This window comes from Macaca nemestrina, chromosome 12 (genome assembly GCF_043159975.1).
Source record: "Macaca nemestrina isolate mMacNem1 chromosome 12, mMacNem.hap1, whole genome shotgun sequence".
In the NCBI taxonomy this organism is placed as follows: Eukaryota; Metazoa; Chordata; class Mammalia; order Primates; family Cercopithecidae; genus Macaca; species Macaca nemestrina.
The window spans coordinates 46,722,292-46,734,214 of record NC_092136.1 but is presented as its reverse complement, the minus strand read 5'-3'; the positions used below and the strand labels follow the sequence as shown (position 1 = coordinate 46,734,214).

General features: G+C 41.7%; 1 protein-coding gene across 1 annotated transcript; it reads right to left on the bottom strand.

Annotated features, from left to right (window-relative positions):
* Positions 1–5,343: 5,343 nt before the first annotated feature.
* Positions 5,344–11,481, bottom strand: LOC105486994 (mas-related G-protein coupled receptor member X1). The gene is made up of 3 exons (XM_011750228.2): positions 11,094–11,481; positions 10,927–11,019; positions 5,344–6,707 (listed from the first exon to the last, which is right to left on the bottom strand). The coding sequence occupies exon 3, from the start codon at positions 6,680–6,682 to the stop codon at positions 5,714–5,716; it is 969 nt and encodes a 322-aa protein (XP_011748530.2). The 5' UTR covers positions 6,683–6,707; positions 10,927–11,019; positions 11,094–11,481; the 3' UTR covers positions 5,344–5,713.
* Between the last annotated feature and the right edge of the window lie 442 nt (positions 11,482–11,923).

The window sequence follows — 11,923 nt, the reverse complement described above, 5'->3', positions numbered from 1 at the left end:
ATGGGGTATGCTGGAAGGAAGTTTGTAAACCAGGCACATAGGCTAGAAGGTAACGTAGTAAGCATTAACAGACACCTTCCACAAAATTAAGCACATACTAAATTTTTAATCATATTTGTTTCCAATAACTCTTAAAATGAATACATATACTTTTATAGACACAACTTAAGGCTGAATCATGCATCTCTACTCTCAGCAATAATTGTACATGTCTTTGATAAGAAGGCAAGGGTGCCTGCACACCTAGAATGGGAATAACAACTTTCTTCAACTTCAGAACATCTGAAGTTCATATGTATTATTCTGTCACTTGTGTACCAGGATGTTAAAACAGGATTATTAAACTAAATGCCAAGTCACTATAGATATTACATTACAAAGAGATGCTAGGTGACACACAATTTGAATAGAACTTTCTGGGCCTCCATATCAAGGCTATGCAGAGTTTAGGTTTGAATTTTTATGTGACAATTACAATGTTGAATTTCCAGAGAAGGGGCTGCGTTCCATTGCTTCTCTCTTCTCCCTTAAACCCCCACTTTTTCTTGTTTTTTGTTGTTGTTGTTGTTGTTTGTTTGTTTTGTTTGTTTTTTGTTTTTTAATCAATGCCTTCTGACCTTGGAGGGCTAGACATATCACTGTGAGGAGGATAAGGAGAGCAGGGCATTGACTTCGTGATTTGTCCTGTTGGGCTGACCTGCCTGGCCCTCTCTGGACTTTACATTATTATAGAGCTCACCCCTATGAATATCACAAAACTAACACCAACCCCTATCACTTCAAGGCCACAAAAGATAATGCTCATTATTCAGAGCACTCCAGTCTTGTGATTCTATTTAAGATGGATCTTGCCACCATGACCAAATACACAGGGTGGCATGAGGAATAAAACTCATGTATGAATTATTCACCATTCCCCAAAAAACTCTATGCTTTTATTAACAGTGTCGCTGTAAATTATCTCTTGTCCCATTTCCATCTGTCCAGATTCTATTTACCTCTCCTTGCCCAGTACAAAAATTTAGGTGACTGGCAAAATTTACTAGGGTATAATTATAATAAGAGTGCTGGGTCAATTGTAGTCATCAGTTAAAATTCTACCTATTACACGAAGCCTTCCATGATCTGCTCACTTCTACATACACACTTAGGAATAAAATCTGCTCTGTCTCTGCTCTCCTTCCTTGTGTTTGCATCCTGCAAGGTTTCAGAACAATTGGACCAATATGATGGGCATGAGCATTGAGATTTCTTTTTCCATACTCTGCGGTCACAGCTAGATAAGAGCAAACAAATGCCATCTATATCTATAGTGAGCATTAGTACATTAACAATAATGGTGCCCAACTGATTCCACACCATCATACAGAACAGGCATCAGAGCAGTCTCTTCGGATTCTAGGTCACTGCCGCATAGGTGAGAAGAACACACGCTTACTGTGATTATAGTCACTGTGTAGAGAGGTAAATTGCTCAGGTGGTCTGGATCACAACACTAGTTATCTTCAGTCTGTGGTTATGGTCAAGTCACTTTACCCACATGTTCTTAATAGAGATACCTGAACACAAATGCACAAATGGCACAGTTTCAGACTAGGGCAATCCCATAACCTCACTATCTGCTTGGCTTGCCTGGAATGAGCATGTGACCCATGTCGGCCATGAAGTCAGCTTGAGAATCCCAAATCCCTGAAATCAGGTGAGTGTTCTTCCCATTCTAGCACTTGTGCATCCTGCTTCCCTACCTATCCTGGGATTTCCAGATACTGAATTGGGTTTTTCCTGGAGGCAAGGGCTTCTTCTGCTGGAACACAGGGTAATGGTAGTAGGTAGTTCTGCAATGCCTGTGGCCTAAGCAACTGCAAGGTCTCTTGAATATCTTTTCAGGAATTGTACGTTGGTGTGATGTTGGACTATCGACTGAGGGCTGTTGTAAGATTCAGCCTATTCGTTCTGTGATGTCATTAATTACAAAACTGTTATGGAGATTGTTGTCTTGCATGGGCAGCCACCTGGTGAATATTTTCTAATTTATTAAAATCATGTTGTCCTGCTTCAGCTGGGTGCTTGGGTGTGACACTCATCTTCAGGATGGCAGCAAGATAGGTTGGAATTTTTAGATATCCTCTCCTGTGAGAACCCTTGAGCCACAAATACAATGCTTGGATAGCATGTGTCACATTGGGAGGCTGTCTTTCCTGCACTAGTGTCCTTCCTTCACATGTTGTGTGCTCTATGAATGTTGGTGTGTTTACTTTGACTCCCAAGCATCTGGCATGCAAGCCAGAGAGTAGAAGATGCTCAGTATGTATTTAAACAATAAATAGTAGAATAAGTGGGAGATATTGCTATGAAAAGCCCAGTCATAGTATATTCAGGAATAGAAGTGGATAGGTTACTTAGAAATGTCTGTTAATCAGTATTTATAAAAAATGATACATTTGTAACATGAATATTTCATTTTTACCTATAATTTGTTCAGTATAATAGAAATAGACTAAAGAACATTCCTTTGTGTAGGTTTCAGCAAATAGAATTCTACTCTGTCTTGCTGAAAGCATATCCATCAATCATTCTCTGTGGTTTGCAGTTTGGATTAGTTTAAGTGTAGACTTTAGCATCAGATGCATAGCATTCTGTCTAAAAATGTTGTTCAATATTTTTCATTTTTGTTTAATCTTATAGAGTTGGAAGACTTACAGCTACTAAACAATAATTTTGGAACCTGCTTTTATTGTCCATTTAAGCATTCACATTAGTTTTATGGAAACCACAATTCTTCTTTCATACTCTTGTTTCATTAACTTGTGCTGTATTTTGATAAATTAGGAAATTATATTGACAAACCTAATTGGCAAAAGCAGGACAAGAAACAGATCCAACGGATTCTTGTGAAGCTGATGACTCAGTGTCCTTGAGCCCAGGTGTACTAGAGCATCAGTGAATTGCCCTGAACACTCAGCATTTGCTCAGAATCAATCAATGCATTTTCTTCATGAAGGTGAAAGGATCGGTTATAGACATAGAATGTATTAGTGAGAGGCTTATTTGAAAGGTGTTTGCTTTCATGTAGAATTAGCACAGTGCCTGATGAATTACGATTCAATGTTTGTTGAATTCATGCCTAAAATATAGTCATGAACGGCAGCTCCCAAAAGGTGCCATGAGAGATTTTCATATCATTTCTTACTTTCTGGAGAACACTCCTGGATGTCCTGCATGCTCTTCCTTGATATGTACCTGAGAGGGAATGATATCATTGACCTTGGAAAGAAGGCAGCTCATGAGCAGACTCCCACATCCCCTGCATTCCTCTTCCCAGAGGCAGTGAGCAGACCTGCAATAAAAGGGAACAGCTGTTCTCAGAACGACCAACTGCAGAGGACACTCTGTTAAGTGGAAGGTGCCTATAGGAGTTCCAGTGAGACCTGGTGACTGAGCCAGCCTCTGCAAGATGCTGGACAAACCTGTGATTTTCAGGTGGGAGCTGCTTGAGAAAAATATTTACCAAGCATCTTCTAAATTCCACACCTAATCTGTTGCACTAGAAATTCAAAGACATGCTCTCTGCTCTTAAAGAACTGAGGGTGCAGTAGAAGAGAAAGAGATGAGGACAAATAATTCAATACACTGTTATAAGTGCTGTAGTAGAGCAATGTGTGAGGTCAGGTGACTTCAGAATAGGCTTCAGTGATAAAATTTAAGCCTTCCCGAAGGTGAAGTTTTCTTCTGTCGAAAGAAATGTCACTGACAGCAAGATAAGCAGTTTCCCAGGTGAGGACGAACACTGTTTGATTCAATTGCCAGGTGAAAATTCTCTACAGAATTCCTCATGATAGACAACATCTTTAGCCAACACTGTACAATTGATATCACAGACTCCCTGATTGGACTCTCCCAATAACCCTCGGTCTGAACTAAAGACATAAAATCAAAGCTCTTGGCATGGAGCATTGGCTGCAAACACTGGCTTCCTGCTTCCTCCGACCTGTAGAAAACCCTTGCCTACAGTCATGTCCTACTACAGCATTTGGAAATTGAGGGTGGACAGAAAGGATTCAGCATCAGCATAGTGCTGGGCCTGGAAGAGCAATGGATCTGGACACAGGGGACCTGAATTCAACATTGTGAACAGTGTGATAAGATCCACCAATAAATTTTGTTGGACCAATTGAAAACTATATACCTCTTTATTGCTTTCCTAGCTACTTTTTACAGTCTCCTGCATACTCAAATTGCACTTGTCAGCTCCCCTCAGTGAGGGTTAATTGCTGTGATGTCACATTTTCTCTTGATAATCTCTTCTGTCTGCTTATCTGTGGAAGGGATAACCACCGGTGGAGAACAGTCCTGAATTTTGTACTGATCCCATTTCTATAATTAACTGTTTTTAATTGTGGTAAAATTTATATAACATACATTTTATAACTTTAACCATTTTAAGTGTACAATCAGTGTCAGTAAGTATATTCACAATAAGTTGTAACTGTTACCACTGTCCCTTTTAAGAACTTTTCATTATTCCACACAGAAATCCTGTGTTCATTTAATAATGGCTACATATTCTCTCCGTCATCCAGCACCAGGATCCTCCTAATTTAATTTCTGGGTTCACGAATTTCCTAGTTTGGATACCTGGTAGAATTTGAACTTACAATATTGTTCTTTGGTATCTGGCTTATTTTCCTTAGCACAATGTTTCCAGGTTCATCTATGTCAAGCATGTATCAGAATTCTGTACCAACTGTAAGTTATTATCAAGATACCACAATTGACATTAGCATGGAAAGGTCAGATGTTATCAGTCTTGCCGCTCATGTTAATGGCCATTTAACTAACTGAAAGTTACGGCCAGAACAATTTGTACAAAACCTGGAAGTATGAAGAATTCTTCTACAACTGAAAGAGTCTGTAAGCAAATAATAAATGGTTTTCAAGACAATTTCCACTTTGAAACCAATGTTGAGGTTTCCAATGGCCAAAATGGAGCTGGGGCATTTTTATGGGCTCCTCACTGGTCCATTAGTCCAGGAAGAGCTAAATAAGCACTTACCAGTTCTCAGGGGGAAGTGGCCATGGTTGTGTTTACTAGAAACCAAGGCCAACGTGTCACCATGCTGTGGACAAATGACAGGAGAGGACTTTTCGTAAAACCAATTGGTGAGAGTGTTTTTATGAAGAGAGAATATCTCTAAGGACATTATTTTGCTCTGTATCTAAGAATTCAATGGAATGTAGCATAGCAGAACTCACTTATTCAGAATCAAGCTTTCAACTGCAGCAATGCCTCCAGTCATAGAAGGGAACATGGTTTTCAGGGGAACACAGTCTGAGAGATTAAGAAGGAATCTTCCTTTTTGATACAATCAGGTAGGAAACAAGCATAAAGAGTGTTTTAGGGTTTTGGAAAGGGACTCCTTTTATTACAATGAAAAGTGCAGAAAAAGTGTTCAGAAGGAAAGACTCAGTGTAAGATAACAGGGAAAATATGTTGGTAGTATCAAAGAGAATCTAAACATTGTATTGTCAGACTAATGCTTTCCATGGGTGAAAGCTGAAACTGTCAGGTTAGATAAACATCTATTCGAAAACCGTGAGGAACCACTGAGACATTTCTGAGGCAGAAGGCTAAGAAAAATGCATATAACTGTCAGGGTGGCAGGGCAGTGTTGGTCTCAAAGTCCCGTCTGACTGACAGGGCAGAGGCTCTTCCTCACTGCTCCGATCTGCTTCCCGACAGCTCCAGGGTTTCCTCAGGAAGCCGCCCTCCACCTTCATCCACCTCAGGCGTGTCCTGCAGAGCCCTCTGGAGAACCAGCCTCAGGTTCTGCCTATTTTGACGCTGCCTAAAGGAGCCCACGAAGAAGTAAATGATGGGGTTGGCACTGCTGTTAAGAGCGGCCAGGAACATAGAAACTAGATGAACATGACAATATAAGACTTTCCGATCCACGTGGATCCATAAAAATAGGAAAAACTGAACGCCGAAGGGCAGGCCGCAGAGGAGGAAGACCAGCACTGTGAGCAGGATGGTCACGTACAGCCTGGTCAGCGGCATCTTCCGGGATCCACAGAGAATCCTGATCACTAGGACCAGGCTGGACACACAGAGAACCACACATAAAAAAATCAGCCATGCGACTGTGATGAAATCCGATGTTTGACACCAAACAGGATCCGCACCACTAAACAGGAAGCCACAGAACATCCACTCCAGGATGCTCCGCAGCAGGGACAGGACCCAGAGCAGGACACACAGGACCACTGACAGGTGTGTGGGGCGGCGGCAGCGGTACCACATGGGCCACAGAACGGACAGGCAGCGCTCGGTGCTCATGGCGCTCAGAAAGCTCAGGCCTGCAAAGTAGGAAAACATCATCACAGGATAGAGGATTTTAGAGATGGTTTGGGGCACACTGATGAAGCTTAACAGGGAATATATAAAGCGGCCACTGAGGAAGAGGAAGTCGGCCATGGACAGGTTGAGGATGTAGACGGAGAAGGCGTTCTTGTGCATGCGGAAGCCCAGGAGCCAGAGCACAACCGCGTTTCCTGTCAGTCCGACAAGGGAAATGATGCACGTCAGCCCCATGAAGCTCAGGGTCTGCTTGTAGCAAGGAGTCGCCTCAGTTCGGTTGATTGGTGTCAGTTTTGTGTCCAAGGCTGGGATGGTTGGATCCATGCTCAGAAACCCTAGTTTGGTGACCCTGGAAACAGAAAGCAGATGTGATCATCAGCTGTATGATCTCTGATTCTCCCCACCACCCTGCCATGTGGGATTTACTTCCTTATTTAAAGAGGAGAGATCAGAGACTTGCAGAGAGTAAGTCACCTATCAAAAGGTAGGGGTCCTCAAATCCAGTTCGAAATACAGTTCTTGTTGACTCTGAAGCCTGACTTCTCTCTACTGCCACACAAGTTCTGTACTGATGTGGGAATAACATTAGGATCAAAACACTCCCACTCAAGTGGCCAGGGCTGTGGACCCGATAATTACTCTATCCTGGGCCTGACATTTTCTCTCAGGTGGAGGAATTCAGATATGCAAAGAGGTGGTTGTGACACCCTCATGACTAGGACTGATCATCTATGGACAGGAAAGAAGACCATGCATTATGAATCAGAGGAAAATGTGACCTTCGCTATGATAAGTGTGAAAATGGCTGGGCCTGGTGGGTGAGAAATAACTCAGTGTGTCAGTCATTGCAGACAGTACCACATTTTACGTTTTATAGTCTAGTGCCTATTTCCCTGAGCAGCACACTATGCTCTTCATAAATATTCATTCAATGAATGAATGCATGCATGAGAAGCCTAATGGTAATGGTAGATTTGGGTGAAATGGAAAATAAAAATGAAAGCACAATGTAAGTTATTAGAACACACATATTTAATTAGATATAGAAAATTTCATTCATCAGAATTCTATTTGTGGACAGTTCTATCTGTGTTAAAAAGAATTATTGATGTGTGCCCCAAACCTGAAATTGACCACTGATGTGCCTTTGAAATGAGGACCCAATGTGGCTTTACTGAACACCTAGAAGATTTGTACACAATGTTTGGGCAGGGTGTGGGTCTGAGCTGAATTGCTCAGCAATGGAGCAGAGGAAAGACTAAGTGAGGGTGAAGTCTGAGTGCCACTGAAGCAGGTAATTGAAGTGTGGGAATATGTATGGGAGACTACTAAGTGTTCTGCTGAGTATACACAATGTAAACCTATTTAATTCTCTCCTTCAGAAGATCTTTGGTTCATTTCTTTGTTGATGCAAACATTTGTATGTGAGGAGTCCATGAGGAGAAATAGGAGATATATAGGGCTTGGAGTATAAAGAGAGATATTCATGCAGATTTCAACTGGAGAATGAGGACTAGGTCTAATCTGGGAGAATAAGAGCAGCTGATGGAGAGTTTATTAGGTATTGTCTGTTTTAATTATCTGAAGAGCCTAGGAGGTAAGAATGAGCATTATTCCCATATGGAAGATCATGCATTGGAGCACAAAAAGAGTGAATTATTTGTTCTGGGACTTATATAGTATGAATTTGAGACCAGCAGGGCTTACTCATGATCCAGTCTTTGAGCAGCCCTTTACACCCAGCACCGCTCTGTGTCAATTATACATGTTAGAGGGGGTAAAGGAGAGGAAGGATTCTCAAGATTAAATCCAAGTTGGCAGGCAAAATTGTGGATTGAAAAGAAAAAAAAAACTAACCTAAAATAACTTCAGATAGAGAAAGAGAAGCAAGTCAAATAGGGAACAAAATAGAGAAGAGTGAAAGTCATTTAGTAACAAATTCAGGAGTTCCTTTTTGCCTATCAGAGGCCACCTTTGCTCTGGAATCCTGAGAATGCACAGGGGCAGGAGGCCTCCAGGAGAAAAGAAGACTCACCCTCCTCTGGGAGTACAGAGGAGCATCAGGAGTAAGTGCGTCCATCATGAGCTCTCTTAGAAAGACAAGCTGCCACAGCCTTGCTTGACTTGAAAAGGAAATGGGAGGAAAAGGAGAACCTCTGTTATCCACACTCAGGGCACTAAACACTTTGTCCATCTGTATTTATGGTATGATATGTTTGTCTTCCTTATGAAACTCAAAGCTCCATAAGGAGTAAGTCATGCCTGTCTTTTTCACTGTGGTATCACCAACATTTAGCATGTGTTCCTTAAAGATCATCCATGGTATTATCTTAATATAACATAAGATGAAGCCGAGGCCTAGAGAATTAAAGTGTTTTCGTGAGTTCACAACACGAAGAGCAGGCTCAATACCAGCCCCTGGTCCCTGGAGCCCTGCATGAGACTTCTGTACTGTTCTCTGCCCCATCATTCATTATTTCAGAGGAGTTCCTGAAAAATCTTGATGTGAGCACAGAATCAGAGACTGTCAGAGGCAGAAGAGACTGCTAGGTTGCCCCAGTGCTCATTTTCCTGTTTGGTCACATAAAAATTCTGGGAGTTTAAAAGCAGCACAAGGACCCACATTCCAGTTTTCCTTGATGTCGGGTGCCATTGTATGACCAGGTTCTGTTCAACAAAAGATGCACAAAAGTGATATAAGCAAGTCCTGGCTCACAGGACCAATAGCAGGAGTAACACGTTTCCTTTCCTTATTTTTTTTTCCATCATGCTGGAATGCTGAGGTGGCTGGAACCATGTAGGATCACAAGGATGAGGGCAACTCTCTAGGGACTGGGGAGCAGCAGTTTTTGGAATTCTGATGTACGATGCCTTGGAGCTTCCAACATTGATCTCAAAGATAGTCTTTTCTGGGTATTCACAGGGGCTTTCCTATATGGCAGATGTGTGTGCTGCAATCCCAGCACACAACAAAATCTGCAGATGCTCAGTTTCCTTATATAAAATCATGTGGTAGTTGTACAAAACCTATGCACTTTCTCCCAGATACATTAAATCATTTCTAAGTTACTTAGAATAACTGACAAAATGCAAATGTCATGTAAATTCTTGTTTTACTGTGTTATTTTGGAAGTAATGACAAGGAAAAACAATTTTGTACCTGTTCAGTAAATACACACCTCCACCATACCCTTATTTTTGGAATAGTTTCCACCTGTGGTTTGTTGAATCTGCAGATTCTGGACCTAGTGACCCAGAGACACAACTGTACTTTCTTATTTAAGACATTTCTACTTCGTGTCTTTATGAGAGGGGTCAAACTTATATTCTAAAAAAAGAAATACGTTCTCTTTTTAAAATTGTATTTCCTTTTCTATGCATTTTTGATGAATGCAAACATTTCTGCATAGAAGTAATAGTAGAGAAAGACATGCCAAACATTAAAGTAGTCTGATAGAGCTGAAATGAGACAGGAATCATCACCTGTAGACAGAGACTGTCCCAGGAATTAGGAGGATATAAGATGGTGAGAGGATCGTCTCATTTGCTCTGAGGATTTGCTTTCCATTCTTCTCTATCCTGTTTTGACATCCCAAGAGAGTGGCTTCTATGTACCACATCAGTGGGATTCTTTTTAGTCCCAGTATCTGGTGGAATTGTGACACTGGGACACAGCAGGAGGATACTGGAGGACAGCAGGAGAGCCACTTGGGATTTCCACCTCCTGGTTCTCTGCCTGTGTATTAGTTCATTCTCGAATTGCTACAAAGAAATACCTGAGACTGGGAAATTTATGAAGAAAACAGGTTTAATTGCCTCATGGCTCTGCAGGCTATACAAGAAGCATAGCAGCTTCTGCTTCTGGGGAGGCCTCAGGAAGTTTCCAATCATAGTGAAAGGCAAAAGGGAGCAAGTCATCTCACATGGTGAGAGCAGGAACAAGAGAGACAGGGAAGAGGCGTTACACACTTTTAAATAACTAGATTTCATGAGAATTCACTCACTCACTATCACTATAGCAGTACCAAAGGGGGATGGCGTTAAGCCATTCATGAGAAACCATCCCCACGATCTAATCACCTCTCACCAGGCCCTCCCTCCAACACTGGGAATTACAATCAACATGAGATTTGGGTGCGGGGTACACAGATCCAAAGCATATCAGCCTGTGTGGCTGTGTGTTGGCCATGCAGGGCTTCTCCACCTGCCTGCTGGTGTTCTCCTACCCCTATGGCTACAGCTATGGCTATGGCAACAATGGTAATTTCTCCTTCCCTGTCTCTTTCAGCCTAGGGGAGGACTTAGTGTTCAGTCATTTCAGTTCTGACTATCTATTTCTTCCTTGAACCTTTCCAGACAGGCAAGGATTAACAATTTAGAAAAGTAAGTAAAACAACAAAACCTGCTTCTACGGCAGTTCAACTCTGTGAAGCAATGCCTGTATGTCCTCTAGCTCCTTAAATGAATGTGAGAGGCAGAATTCTCTCCATGAGGACAGATTCAGTGATTGGAATAAGGGAGGTGATATGGAGAGATAAATCAAAGGGGGGACCCCAGTTGAAACTCACACAGTCTGGGTTGGCGGCACTCAATTTCCAGAAGGAAACTTCATGTCCCCTGTCTTTTCCTGAAACAAGCTCATGATCCCCTGCCTGTAGCACCTAGGTGGAAACAGAAACGATCTTATAGCAAAAACCATAACTGACTATGGAAGAAGAGTGTTTCTGGTACCTACCCTTATATTTTTCTCTTTTGTCCAGTGGTGAAGACTTCCCTTGTTCTAAAGGTGGAGAGCCTTTCTGGGATTCGGTGACTTCAGAGGAGCCTTCTGTGTTGCTTAATTCAGGAGATGCCCACAGGAGCTGGAGTCAAAGCTGATGAGCAATCCAGGCTTATGAAGGTGCTGGACAGACTTGTTATTTCCTGTATGAGGACTATGGACAAATCAGCGGCCAGAGGTATTGGAGACACAAACCCTACCTGAGATGATTCTTGGCCTCTGTCCCATATCCAGTACAGATAAGCCTCTCCCATCACATTCCATCTTGTTCAACTTCCTTGATAAAAACAGTGGCAAGGTTTGAGAGAATGGACTCCCATTTCAAAAGAAGTTCTACTGTGTATAAAATGCTATCAAATAGCATTGCATGCTACATTAAAATCTTTCATAAAAGGATGAGTCAGTTGATGTGGCAGACTTCACTGTTGTCTTGTTCTAAGATATTGGCACAGCCTGTCTTATCTTCAGCAGCCACCTCAGCAGCCATCAACATCAGGCAAGAGCCTCCAGCAGCAAAGCGTTTGGCTGATAAAGGTTCTGATGATGATTATGATTTCCCAGTGAAAAAGTATTTTTTAAGTAATGCATGCACATTGCTTTAGACATAATGCCATTGCAACTCAATAGACTACAGTATAGTGTAAGCATAACTTTTACATGTACAAGGACACCAAAAATTCATGTGATTTACTTTATTGTAATATTTGCTTTATTGCAGTAGTGGAAGCAGACTTCCAATGTCTTCAATGTATGCCTATTATGATAAAGGTTGTATATCAAAGTAG